At 47.7% G+C, this 14,561-nt stretch overlaps 1 protein-coding gene across 1 annotated transcript in view; it reads right to left on the minus strand.

Annotated features, from left to right (window-relative positions):
* IGFBP7 (insulin like growth factor binding protein 7) overlaps positions 1–14,238 on the minus strand; it is a 60,011-nt gene extending 45,773 nt beyond the window's left edge. Inside the window, exon 1 of the mRNA XM_084760522.1 lies at positions 13,724–14,238. Coding sequence (XP_084616648.1) covers positions 13,724–14,195 — 472 coding nt within the window. The 5' untranslated portion in view covers positions 14,196–14,238. The remainder of the gene's footprint in view (positions 1–13,723) is intronic.
* Between the last annotated feature and the right edge of the window lie 323 nt (positions 14,239–14,561).

Consider the following 14,561-nt stretch of genomic DNA (forward strand, 5'->3'; position numbering starts at 1 on the left):
TGTGTGTGTGTGTGTCTGTACTCACACCAGCTCATCTGAATTCTTGGTTTAGCTGCATCTGTTTCCTGGTAACAGGAGCCTGTAATCCAGATGCCCTGCATCATGGTGGCCTACTCTATAATGTGCAGTCGGTTCCCCATCACAGCCAGTCTTCTCGGGATTAAAAGAGTGATAACGCATATTCGCCTACAGGGACATTCTCATAAATCCCACTGCATTGCTATGTTATCTCTCAGTCAAAAATGTGAAAAATTCTGCTGGGAACCACAGGCAGCTTCCTCTGTGATGCACGTATCTTGTCAGCGGCGTTATTAACAGGGATACTGGTCTTACAGATGACTAAGGTTGCTGACTGTGCTGGGGACTGCAGTTCCAGAGGAAAAAAGAAACAAGACCCCGAAGCCTCTGCAAGGACTCAAGGACAGCTCCAAGGACATGGGCTGTCTTTGATTTTTGCCAATTCCTCAGATTTCTGTGCTGTTAGTTTGGGAGTGGGAGCATTGGTTGAGCCCTTTTGGTTGTTTTGTTTTTCAGATACAGCCTTCCTGTGTTGCCTCATAATCTTCCTGTCACAGATTTATGAGTGTTGGGGCAATGTTAACTTTTATTTTTAATAACAAAAAGATCTTTAGTAAAAATGAAATGAAATTTGCCTATATTCCCCAGGACATGCAGCAGCTGAAGTTAATTAACAAGTATCTATAAATGTAGACTCTAGATCCATCCCAATGTAACCACAGGGTAAGACAATTCACACAGTCTTTGTTGAAGACTGATAGGAAGGTAGCATCCTCATCGTCCCTGTGGGCCACTGCACCTATTTAGAACTCTCCTTCTATTCTTTTGACGAGGAAGTAGATAGAGTGATGTCAATTTACTGTATTTTTTTTATCATTTATCTTAGTGTTTAAATATGCTTTAAAAATAAAAAAATGATATTCCTATGTGTATGGGCGTTTTGGTTGCATTTGTCTGTGCACTACCTGCATGTCTGGTGCCCGAGAGGCCAGAAGAGGGCATTAGATCCCCTGAAAGTGGAGGTATAGACATTTGTGAACTGCCACATGGGTGCTGAGAATCAAACCTGGGTCCTCTGGAAGAGCAGCCAGTCCACTTCCGTGGTGAGCCGTCTCTCTAGTCCCTAAACACAATTTTGAAGATCCTTTTGCATAAACATTCTATTATCAGTTCAATTATAAACAAACAAGAATAAGATCCGCTCATCTCCATCCCTGTGTGCTACTTTGGGTGAAGGGATAATAAATTAATTTATATACCATGTGCCAAGGCAGTTATATTACTTATAAGCTCCTAGGATATGTAATCAAATTATAATACTTTTATTCGTTATATGTACAGGTTAAAAGTGTGACTGTAACTTTGTTCATTTCTCTACTCCTGGAGAATATGCTTTTTTTAAACTTTATTTTATTAATTTATTCATATTACATCTCAATTGTTAGCCCATCCCTTGTATCCTCCCATTCCTCCCTCCTTCCCACTTTCCCCCTACTCCCCTCCCCTATGACTGTTCCTGAGGGGGACTTCCTCCCTCTGTATATGCTCCTAGGGTATCAAGTCTCTTCTTGGTAGCCTGCTATCCTCCCTCTGAGTGCCACCAGGTCTCCCCCTCCAGGGGACGTGGTCAAATATGAGGCACCAGAGTATGTGTGAAAGTCAGTTCCCACTCTCCACTCAACTGTGGAGAATGTCCTGTCCATTGGCTAGACCTGGGTAGGGGTTTGAAGTTTCCGGCCTGTATTGTCTTTGGCTGGTGCGAATACGCTTCTTAACTAGAAGTAAAGTATACTGGGCTGAGTGCATGAGTGTGCATGCATGTGTGTACACTCTTCATGTCTGTGTATTTTTCTTGACTTGGCTCACACAGAGGCCAACCTTATTTTGAGTCTTACTGTGTATTCTACTTTTCTGCACTACCCAACCAATCAGGACAGACATCAGCCTTGCAGGGTCCTCACAGAGAGGTCAGTATCTTTTGCTGTGACATAAACTTCCTTGTGGCACACATCACAACACGTACAAAAAGCAAGCACTTGAGAATCAAAGGGCTAATTTTCTACTAGCTGGTAGAAAGGCAAGAAGAAGAAATGGGGGGAGGTGGTGTCCCATATCACCTTCCTGATGCCCTATGAAGAAAGAGTGGATGTCCTATTTGCAAGGAGTTAAAGGTCAGAAGGTCAAAGGGTCAGGACAAAATCCAGCTTGCTATGGAACAATAAAATCAGGGACAGAATGTGTTAGTTGAAGCCAGAGCCAACTCCCAAATGATTCCTTAAATGGCTGCTCCTGTCCACTATTATATTATGGTGGAACACAGAAAGGATGCCCAACTCACACACGTGTTCTGCCTTCAACGTCTTTGCAAGGTCCCTACTGTTTGTTGCTGAGATGGTTGTTTCCAAATATCGTCAGTCATCTCTCCCAGGCTTTGCGCTCACAAACACTTACTTGTTATTAGTCTATATCAAAGCCTTACAGTCACACAGCAGGCTTTAGTCAGAAACACAAAACAAGGTTCCCAGGGTCCATCTGTGTAACTGCAAGAGAAGCAGCTTGGTATTCATTAACTCTTTGCTTGAAACAACCCAACAGGACACGAGCACTATACGTAAGGACCACACACCACCGCTGTGCTCTCTGCTGCCGCCAGCTAACTGAAGGGGAAAGGAGATTAGATGGCCTTTTCAGGGGACTAAATACCATCCTAACACTGCTGAGCATCCAAAACACTTTAGCTCGGGCAATTCCCACCCCCACCTGGTGAGGGCGACAGGATCCTGGTGTTAAGGAACATCGCTGAGAACATGCCAATCAGAGGGGTCTCAGCTGGGTGACAAGAGGTTCCCTCTAGGCTGGGGGACCTATATGTTGAGCTACCTCATCCTATTAGAGATTCCAGAGAGGTGACAGTGTGAAGAGGGTTCCTCTTTCCAGCAGGGCGCCTGAGAAATCCAACCTCATCCTTCACAACTTTGCTCATTCAGTGTCTACCATCTCCAAGGCCATGTGATGCTGGGAATTCAACAGTGAGCAAAGCAGGTGAAAACACAAGGCTCAAGGAATGCATCCTTTTGAGAAACAACCAACAGGTTGGGTCATATGGGCTTAGGTAAAGTCTCAACAGAGGTAAACACATTTCTACTTTGTCCAAACTGGCGAGAGCACTGAACCAGCCAGGAGATAAGACGGAGGCAAGCCCCCAGCTGCCTGCAACATGAGAGGCCATCATGTGTTTCAAGAGCTTCCATTCGCCATGGTAGACATGGCATCCTGTGAAGTCCTTTGGCTGTAAAACATGGAATTCTGGGCAAAAAGAGCAAATACTGTCCCATCACTTTAGAATTCCCCTAAGAATGAGAGTCCCCTATAGGAAGTCATTTAAAAACAATAATAGTCCCAGGTCTGGGCATTAAGTCATCTGGGAAGCATTTATGAGTTCCTTGGCTCAGCTCATGTCCAGACCAATTAAATCAGAATCTTGGAGTGCAGCTTAGGCAGAGCATTCTGTGACTCGCCCTGGCCCCGCTGATGCACAGATCAGCTCCAGGACTGTTCCAGATGGTGAGCGGACTTTGTACCTGGAGAGTGGCAGGTCACAATGCTCCGCCAAGTTCAGCCAGCTTGTAGGTGCTGGGGCTGCAAAGCTAATTGTTTTCTTAGCCCTCCTATCTACACCTCCATTTCCTTTGCTCTCTATCCCACACTTGACAGTAAATGCTATCATCTCTCAGACACAGGCAGCCAAGCTAAGTGGGTACCTCCTGAGTCTAAATTGGCTCATTTACAGATGAATGTTTTGATTTTTCAAACATGTTCCTGCCAAGCTGAGGCTACATATGTGGGTCAAAGAACAGAAATACAGAGAAGGAACTACCACTACTGTTATTATTCTTTTAATTAACAGAATGCCCTCCGTGTATGCCTCCCTGGCACTAATTGTGCTCTTCATTTTCCAAACTGTAACTTTTTTTTTTTTACTTGCTAGCCTCTGTGAAGCTAATAGTTTAACTAAAACGAAATTTATTACAGAGCATTCCTATGTAAAAGATAAAGAGGGAGAGGCCAGACCCCAGAACCCAAGGCTGTGGACTAAAACTAGGAAACAGTATGTGTGACACCGAGCTGGAAGACGGACACTGTCTGTAAAGCACAGTATACATGCTAGTCATGGGGTCTAAGTACCTGTGCGAGCCAGCACCAGATCCTCTCAACAGTCTAAACACACGTGCTGGTCACTAGACCCTCTCATGGAGTCCGGGATCCCATGGGGACAGGTGAGATTCCTTGTCCTAGAACCCTTACAGAGCAAGGTGGATATTTCTAGAGGTGTGTTTCCAGTACTACTACCGGACATCGTGTAGCCGTAAACAAGGTTTTCAGATCTACCCTGGAGACGTATAAAGCAGCATTGTGCCTGCATTGGTGGGAGTAAGATCATCACACCGCAGAAATGGAGCTTAAAAAAAAAATCTTTGAGAGCAAGCCCCTCTAGATAGCCCAAGCCAGTTTGGACTGAGGCCATAGGTTTGAGTTGATGGAATGCATCAACTTCCGATGTCTTGGAAGGATCCCAGGACATCTGAACAACCTTCTCAGGATGGATTTAAAAAAAAGATGAAGGCCATCCCCACTTCTGGATGAACCTCTTGCTTCTCCAGTGTGGCATGTGGAGTGTGTGCTTACGGGTGCTCTGACAGGGGCGTGTCGGGCGTGGCTCTGGAATCTGGGGGATTTAAACAACTGTGCCGAGCAGGCTTACCACTTAAAACATGTAGCTGCAGCTCTGTCACTACCAGAGGACAGGGGGGCTGGGAAAGAAAAACCTATCTCTTTGAGCTCAGCTAGACAGGAAAAAGGGGCAGCCTGCAGTGATAGGCCAGGCAGAGTGGGGGAAAAGAAAAAGGTCTCAGATGAGAGAGCATTTGGGTGGTAGTGAGAGACTGGGAGGTTCCCTTTGCCTCATGGCGGCTGAGTCTAGAAAGACCTTTCTGCCCTGCCCTGCCCTGCCAGTTACCGTCTAGTGAACCAAAGGCTCCACGGTACACAAAGAGCCGAGTCAGACGGCTCTTCTCTACCACTCCGAGCCTCTGATCAGAGACACACCTGAACCCACAGGGGCCTCTGGCTCTGAAGCCCGGGCTTGTCAAACATCTGGCAGTATCTTTATCTCTGCTCTAGCCTATCCTCTCCAACCAGGCTTAATAAGGGGCCACACTGCAGGACCCCACTCTTTGATGTCTGTGCTCGGAGAGAAGCATGCGTTTCATTTTCCATCAAAAGCTGGTGGCTTCCTGATGGGGATCCTTTGGAAGCCAAGGTTGCCACGTAATTGCTGAAGCCACTATTGAAATCCCCCCTTTGGATGCCCGAGTTCTGAAAACTTCCATGAAGAATGAGCTTGGAGTCCTACCAGCCTGGGCTGCCCTCACACACACATGCCTGAAGCTTCATTTCTTCTGTGTGGTTCCCTTTCAACGCCTTCGGAAAGGGCCAGGAGATCCAGTTCTTCCTAAATGTTTTCATCTCGGCCTGGAGCCCAGCCAGGGGAGAGCAGAACAGATGGCAGATCCCAGGCTTTTGCAAATCCACCACTTGACCATTGGCTGCTAATTTGTGCTGATGCAAATGAAATGCCTGGGAATGCTTCTCATCTGAGGGAAGACCAGCTGTGTTGAAATTCATCAGTTACATGCTGACTTAAACACACACACACACACACACACACACACACACACACACACACACACACACACACACACAAGCCCTTGTAGCAGCCCCTTCTTCCAGAAAAACATCATGAGAAACAGGGCAATGACGGTCAGGGGCAGCAAAGCCTGGTAGAATACGAACACTAGTTTTTTTCTTTTTCCTCTTCCCAGAGTTAAAATGAAATATCCTTATTTGAGTTCTCAAATTCTTCCGTTATTTTTCCTTTTGCACCTTGTCAAGAAGTCTAACACCAGACAGGCGGTGGTGGTGCACGCCTTTAATCCCACCACTCGGCAAGCAGAGGCAGGCGGATCTCTGTGAGTTTGAGGCTAGCCTGGTCTACAGAGTGAGCTCCAGGACAGCCAGGGCTACACAGAGAAACCCTATCTCAGGGGGGAAAAAAAAAGGCTAACCCCACTATTCTAACAAGCAGACTTCAATACCTACAAATGCAAAACAATGCACGACAGTACCACCAAGCACCATCGTTAGGCACGGAGTAAATATTAAAGCTAAGGAAACAGAGAGCAGAGGCATGCTGGGATTACAGGTACGTACAGCCACGTCTAGCCTCATTCATGATTTGACCTTCACTTCATCCTGTGGAAGAGTAAGCGTAAATCGTACCATCACCCACTAGTATCCTGAAGTTGTGACAGTTGCCTTTTCACAGTAGCCAGCTCTGCGAACCTGTCAGTTTGGTGTGGCCTTGGCCTTGTCTACACTTAGTGTAGGTATCATGAAACCTCATGAACGGGCCTTTGTCAATGCTAGGGTTACCTGGCTTGAGCCATTCTTATTTTTCAGAGGCAAGACTTCGGTGCTACTCTGGCCTGCTTCTGGGAACAGCAGGATTTCCTCCCTGGATTTCCTGGACAGCTCTGCTCCCAGCACCACCCCTCCCATTAACATTAGCAATTAGGTTAGAGATGTTGAGGGTGTGTGTGTGTGTGGGGGGGGGCCTGCTGTTAGCCCCAGCTGTGGCTAGTTAACCTTGCCTTGCTGTCCTCTGTGAACCCAGAAACAATTCAGCACATTCGCTTTTTTTCCCAAGGGATAAAACGTGAGTCAACTTCTTAACACATGCATTCCAAGTGAAAAGTACACAGGCTCCCCCTTCCCCCTGCCCACCTACCCCCTACAATTCTGACTTACTCTGGATTTCTTCTCCTGCCACCTCATGTTCCACTAGAGTCTTGGTGCATGTGTGTAGAGGAGCTCTTCACTGACCTGGAAAACCCCTGTTAGCACAGGCTTTGGGGTGGGGGAATGTCTGTGGGCATTTTGAGTGCCTGTATTGTGACCCCACTCAGAAAGAGTCAAGGACATGCTGGAATGTCTTTATTATTACCTTAGTGAGCAGGCACACGGATTGCTGTGTATGCCTAAGTCTCTGTCACTTTCACAACGTACTGATCTCGAACACTCGCAAACTTCCTAAGGGAGCCACATTCACGGAGCCCCCACCTTCATTCTTTTTGCAGTAATTCAGTCTTCCTTTTCTGCTGGTTATTAAGACGATGTTTGTGCTACGGTTAAATGCATAAAGGAGGTCAGAGCCCATACGGGGGCAGCTGGAAGTGAAGGAAGCTCAGTCGAATCCACTGGGAGGCAGATTTTAGAACCAGGGAGGCCAGCCGCCCTTGGACTCTAGCCAGAACGAAGAGAGGCCAGCCGCCCTTGGCCTCTAGCCAGCCGAGTTATGTCACTGAGCTGTGCAAAAAGAAAACCGTATATGGCAGTTTCTTCTAGAAGGCAAGTCTGTAGTGGACCCTTCTAGGGACAGGAGAGAAATACTGAGGACGTCAGTAACTGCCTGCTCGGCCCACCATTCCGTCTAAGAGGTGAACAACAGAAAGAAAGGGAGAGTGGTACCGGCCGCCTCTGCTCTGCCTCTTGACTGAGGTAATTTCTCAGCTCTAATGAGGTTTCTCAACTCCCGCCCGGCCACATTACACTATTCATGTTACGGGTTTCCTCATGGTGTGTAATTTGAATGTGCCCGTGGCTATTTAATTCAGGCTTTTACATTCTAGTTCCTTGAGGAGTTGTGGCATAGGAACTTGCCATTTAATCGCCAGGTCCCAAACTACGTAGACCGTAATGCGTCCCTGGCAGGCTTGCCTCTGAAACAGCGGCTCTCAAGCTGTGGGTCACGACTCCTTTGCGGGGGTGGGGCCACATGTCAGATACCCTGTATCCCAGATACCTCCCTTACGATTCGCAACACCGGCAAAACTACAGTTATGAAGTAGTAAGGAAATAACTTTATGGTGGAGGGCCACACAGCCACTGCTCTAAAAGGACCCTGAGGAGGCCTGTACTCCTTCTTTGAGGTTGCTTGTTTCCTTTCTAAAGCCACTTCAGGAGCCCAGAGCTTTTCTACACGTGAGTGAGTGACACAGGATAGAGCGATAAGGGAGAATTATGAAAGAATTATGAGCTGCACACTATTCTAAAGGCCTCCGTGTTCAATAAGGGCAAGCAAGTCAGAGGACGTCATCATAAAGCTACAGAGGCATTATTATTGGGTTGGGGCAGATACTTTTTCTTTCAACATAGTATCTCTATTGATTATTTGGGAATTTCATATCAGGCACCCTGATCACACTCACTTTCTAGTCCTCTCAGGTTCCCCCCGCCAGCCCGTGACTCCCCCCCCCCAAAAAAAAAGGAAGAAGAGGAGCAGGAATAATAATAATAATAATAATAATAATAATAATAATAATAATAATAATTATTATTATTATTATTAATGTCCAATCTGTGTTGCATGCATGGTCAGACTCCCAGGGGCCAGCTCCTGCCCCACCCACACCCCGGCCAGAAGCCATCAATTGTGGAGAGCTACACTTCAGCAGCCTTATCACAATTTTAAAGTTTCCTCTTTGATGTCTTTGTCTAGGCTGTTACTTTTTGGGTGAGGTCGGGTAGGGCTGTCACCAAATCCTTCTATGTCCCACTTTCTTAACTGGGAGCCTGCAGTCACTGATACTGTTTTGGCAGCTTTCCCTCTTCTCTCTGTCGATCTAAGAGTGCACTTGGTAAGACAAAGTTCAGAAGCATAGGGAACACTTGGGCACTCACTCTCAGGGGAACACAGCCTGTCCTGGCAAGTTAGGGTCTCAGGACGGACAGTTCTTAGACTTTTTTTTTTCCCTAGTTGTCTTTTGTGTACTTTGACTAACCTCTTTTCTCCTTTGAGTTTGACATTTTAAGTTTCCCTGCAGAAGTGAGACTGTGCAGTACTTGTCTCTTTAAGCCTAGTTGATTTAACATAGTCTTCCAGGCTCACCCACGTTGTCACGTGACAAGATTTCCTCCTTTCCTAAGCGGAATAATATTCCACGTCCTTTTCCTTCTAACTCCATTCCCACCTCCACACGAGCTCTTAACTGTTTTGTTTGCTTGTTTCTGTTTTTATTTCAGCCAGGATATCAGTCCCCCCCCCCCTTTGGCTCTTTCCCCCCCTAAATCTGGACACTCTCTTCTGCATAAACCTGTTCTTTTTGCATGACAAAGTTATCTCAACAACACATTACATTGACACGTCCGGTCTCAAGATAAACCAGTCCACTGACAAGTTCATCGACTGTGGCAACTCCTCTGTTTCGGCTTCCAGAGGCGCTCACGGGTTCACTCAAGGACTGCAGTAGCACAGTCGCATTTAAACGACAGTTCACCAACCTTAAAGTAAGTTTAAAATGAATTCTTTAAAGAGAGGGCTTAAAGTTTGTCAAGTAGACGTCACCTCAGCTTGTTTTTATTTACAACACAGCTCCTGGACCTGATTCTAGCCACCGACAGAATGTGACAATGTGGGGACTTGGTGGAAAGTGACCGTGACATTAGAGCTGGGTACAGGAAGCTAAGTCAGGGTCTGACTGACAGACATATATACCAAGGGTCCACTGTTACCCAGGTGCTGTGTTGGAAAGGAATTAGAAGACAGAGGCTGCTCTTTAATCTGAGAAAAGACAGCCATTTAAGGGAGTTTCCCAAGATGGCGAGATGGTCTATACGGGCACAGCTTACTCTCCGCCATGCTCACTCAGATCTGTTCTCTTTTGCATCTTGGCCCTGCCCTACCTGCCTCGCTCGTCCCCAGCCTCCATCTGTATCCCTTCACAGTACACACAACTCTTTCTGTCTGAAGCTTACACTCAACTTTGAGAGTAAGAAATGTCTATTGTATTCAAAGTTGCTTGCCTGGGAAGGAGGAGACTGTTGGGAGGATCCATCCACTCATTAGTCCATTTAAAGTACTGATTTGGGCCCTTGGAGAGCTGGGCTCTTTGGGCGACCAGGCTCCCTTCCCACAGAGCTAACTTTCTGGTTGTACAATGACACCTGTCTTCGGCTCATGGTTTCTACAGTTAACTTTCATGGCATTTAATCACAACAAAGCCCTGTGAGACAGGAATAATTATAAGCCCATTCTCCAGGCCAGGAACCCCATGGGCAGAGAGCTCATGAGAGCACAAAGCTAGTGGTTCATGGTAGAGTCAACATCCATATCCAGGGAGTCAGGGTTTGCACTTGATTGTCAGTTATGACCCCTTTGTACCAATACAGACACAGCATGGATGTTTGAACAGTTCTAGGAGCATAACAACATGATGATGGCGTGGGGAGAGTCAGGCCTCACGGAGGAAGTGACAAGAATTCCAATGGGGGGTGTGGTGTGGTTGAGGGTGTGTGTGTGTGTGTGTGTGTGTGTGTGTGTGTGTGTGTGTGTATCTCTGTCTCTCTTTCTCTCTCTGGGTCCCTGTGTGTGTGTCTGTGTATCTGTGTGTAGAGTGTAGGCAGGAGGCATTCAAGGCAGAAGGCACAGCATTTCCAAAGGCATGCCGAACAGCAGCCATATGTTGTGGCAAGAATATAAGAAGATTGAAGGAAAGAGGCAAGATGGAATTACACTGTGAAGACCCTCCTACTGCCTGACTGGCCAAGGGAAAGACCCTGAGTGGTGGCATCCTGGGTCGACGAGTAAAAATTCCGAAGGGAGAGAAAATGGTACCTCAATATATCTGAGTAATTAAATGGCTGCCAAGGAACTCAGACTTAAAGGACCATAAACGAAAGGTCTGAGAACTGAGAGACAGGAGCAGCATCTTCTGTCCCCACATCACGACTTTATGACAAGCTTCATCATCTCTGTCTCAGTTCCTTTTATTATTGAGCCGAACTGTCAAGGTTCCCCTTTCCAGTTAGCCAGGGACCCTGGTGAGTTCTACTGGCACTCAGTTCATAGTGACAGCTCCAAGATTTGAGATTATTAGCTCATTATCCTTCTAACAGATTTTTCAGGCAGATGGGCTTTGCCTTCAACTGCACAAATACAGACTCAAGCAGGACAGGCTTTCTCTAGAAGGCATTAAATGGTAATTTCAGTGAAGAGCAATACCAGGAGGTGCTCCAGGGATGTAGGGAGAGTGCTCCGCAATTTTTAACGTGCACACACATTTCCTTTGTCGCCAGGACCTGATTTGCTCTGTGTGTTCCCAGCTACACGCAGCTGAAGCTGACTAGCTCCTCAATAAATATTACGTCCAATGACAACAAAGGAACAGAATGCAGATGGCCCGTTTCACCGGGGCTGAGTTCTGCAAAAGACACCTCTCCCTCAATGCAACCGCAATGCAACTTTCTTTGCAGGAAAGCAATGGCTAGAGGAAGTGAGGAAATACATGTTTATTCTCTTCAAAGACCCAGTCCTGAACGGTAAATAAATAAGCGGTACTCTGTTCATTTACCTTCTGTCATTGTCAAACTACACCCAGGGCCCAAAAACGAGTACAAAGGAGACCTGGTTTCCCCACTCTCTATTCTTCTCTGCTGTGGAAAGGTTTTCTGGCGCGTCTCCATCCTCTCTTGCTCTCTGACACTCTTCTACCATTGCCTTAGAAGCCAGTTCCCATGTTTGTCAGTGTGGGGCTGAGAGAAGAAAGTCTGATTTACTTCAAGGGTTCCAGTTGTAGGCGCTATTTCCCACCATCTTCCTGGAGCATAAAGATAAAGCCAGGCTGTAGCCTTAAAGGAGTCTGCAGCCTGGAGAGCTACTGAGGAGATGAGTACCACGGTCAGTGAGGCTGACTAGATCTGCCTAGACTAGACCATTCTTCACGTTTCCTTGTCGTACCGTGTGAGAGTTGAGAGGAAGAAGCAGCAAGAGAGTAAAGGATAAAAATCCACCCCCCCAAAAAAAAGACGGGAAAACAGAGGGGGACAATTTGGGAGGAGGAAGTAGAGTGTTGGAGAGGGTAATGATGGGACTAAACGCAATGAAAGCACATCTATAAGCTGTCATAACAAACCCATCATTTTGTATGATTAAAACACACTAATAAGAATAACAAAGTAAACTAGCCACAGATGAGGAAACACCACCACCAGGAAAGTCACCAGACTAATCTGCCCTGATAGGGCAAAGATGCCTGACTCTAAGACTATGAGAAAGAAATTTCCCTTTGGGATGTTTATTTGAAATTCCCAAGAATTGGAATTCTTTTTTTCTTTTCTTTCTTTTTTTTTTTTTAGGCAGGATTTCTCTGTGTGTAGCCCTGGGTGTCTTGGATTCACTTTGTAGACCAGGCCTTGAACTCACAGGGATCCACCTGCCTCTGCCTCCTGAGTGCTGGGATTAAAGGGGTGCGCCACCACACCCGGCAGTTGGAATTCTATTTTTTTAAAAAATTATTGTTATGTATACAGTGCTCTGCCTGCATGTATACCTGCAGTCCAGAAGAGGGCATCAGATCACAGTATATATGTTTGTGAGCCACCATGTGGTTGTTGGGAATTGAACTCAGGTCCTCTGGAAGAGCAGTCAGTGCTCCTAACCTCAGAACCATCTCTCCAGCCCTGGAATTAATTCTTAATGTGCATTTTCCTTCATGATGTGACTGTCATGCAAAAGCCAAAGGGGGAAACTTGGCTGTTTCTGTTGGAAACAGGGATATTTGGGCTGTGATTTTCTAAGTCTGAGGTGATAAATACTGTAAGTGGGTAACTGCGAGTTACACCATCTAAGGCTTTCAGTAGCGAGCTTTGAAGAGAATGGCACACAGCCTACTTTCATATGGATTTCTGGGAAAAGCGGTAAAGAAAGAACTGTTACTTGGAAAGTTTGGAGAAAGTCTGAACTGTGTTCAAGAAGCAACAGCTGACTTCGCTCACCTCCCCTGCAACCTCGGCTGGGGCCAGGACAGCCTCTGCCAGCCCTGGCCTTCAACTTTCCCTCAAAACGACTGCTCATGGAAAATGTTATTCAGGCACTAGAGTTAAAGTTTCTGATTTTTGCTTTTGTCCCAACCTCAGACTTCATTTTTTCCTATTTCATTTGTGCAAGTTTAGATTAGTGTAGAGTGTAATAGACAAACATCACGTCAAAGGCATTCCCACTGAACTTTGAATCCTGTGGGCAAATTATGAAAAAACATAACCTAGGCCCAAGAAGAAAGACATGGTCACAGAGTTCACAACATCAGAGTGCCTGTGTTTCTTTTTACCCCCAAGTACAATAGTTACTGTTCGATTATTAGAAACTCTGGTATATGAATATTAATATGAATTCCAACTTAAAAATTTTCATCATCTAGTTACTAAATCAACTTTCTAAAAGTCTTTACTTTGTATTTCTTGCTAACTCTGTCTACACACCTCTCTGTACACACCCAAGCAAGCAAACAAATAATGATGAGAAAAGGCTTTCAAGAGTGTAGCGGCTTTTGGGAATTGCCCGGCCAGCTATGAGTTGCGTGACTCGTGGGATGGAGGAGCCCGAGGAGTCGGAAAATCTTTTCTATATTTACACCGGTTACTGCAATTTCTCACTTTTCTTGGCGCACACAGTTAAACTCCAAATCAAACCATCCAAAGAGAGCCGGGAGGCGTTTCCCTGGGCATCCGCCAATTCCTCCCAGTCGCGGGTCTCTAGGGATGCCCTGCCCCGGGGGAGGGAGGGAGTGGGCTGGAAAGCGCTGGTGCCCACCTTGCTCGCAGGTGCCCTTGCTGACCTGGGTGATGGCCTTCTCCCCGCGGCTCTCGGCGCGCAGGCTGGCGGCGCGCAGCTGGCAGCCGCTGGAGTAGGTGTTGCCGTCGCTGCCGCACACCGGGTAGCGGCTCTTGCACACGCACACGGCGAGGGTCGCGGGGCCGCCGGCTGCTGCCCCAGCTTTACCCTTCCGCCTCTTGCGGCTCTTCACGCACTCCATGCCCGGCGCGCAGTGCCCCCTGCCGGCCGCGCCGCCCCCGCACGGCTCACCCTCGCCGCGAGCGCACACCGGGCAGCAGCCGCAGGCGTCGCGGGTCTCACCCAGCGGGCAGCCCAGCGGGGGCAGCGCGGGGCAGGAGGCCGGCACGCACGGGCCGCAGGCATCCGAAGAGGAGGAAGAGGAGAGGGGCAGGAGCAGGAGCAGCAGTCCGGCCGCGCCGAGCAGCAGGGCGCGCTGCGGTCGCTCCATGGTAGGGTGCCTGGACGCGAGCGCGCGAGTGAGCGGCGAGGGCCCCCGCGGCCGCCCCTTAAAGCGGCCGCCCCGCCCGGCGCTCCGCAGGGGCCCTCCCCGGGGCGGGGAGTCTGCCCGCTGCCCGCCCTGCTCCGCCCGCCGCCGGCTGGTCCGATCGCCCGCGCTCTTGCAACCCTCCTCCGTGAGCATCTTCGCTGCCCTAGCGGGCGGGTCCCACACACAGCATGCTCGCAGGGCACGCTGAAGCTCAAGCCCTTGCCCCATCCTTATTATCTATTCGTCTCCTGCATCTTCTCTTCCTCGCTTTCTCGATCCAGCTGGTCTTCTTACTTTTTAACAACTAAGCCTTTACGAGAACGCACT

Source organism: Acomys minous (genome assembly GCF_964271855.1).
Source record: "Acomys minous genome assembly, chromosome: 15".
NCBI classification, from domain to species: Eukaryota; Metazoa; Chordata; class Mammalia; order Rodentia; family Muridae; genus Acomys; species Acomys minous.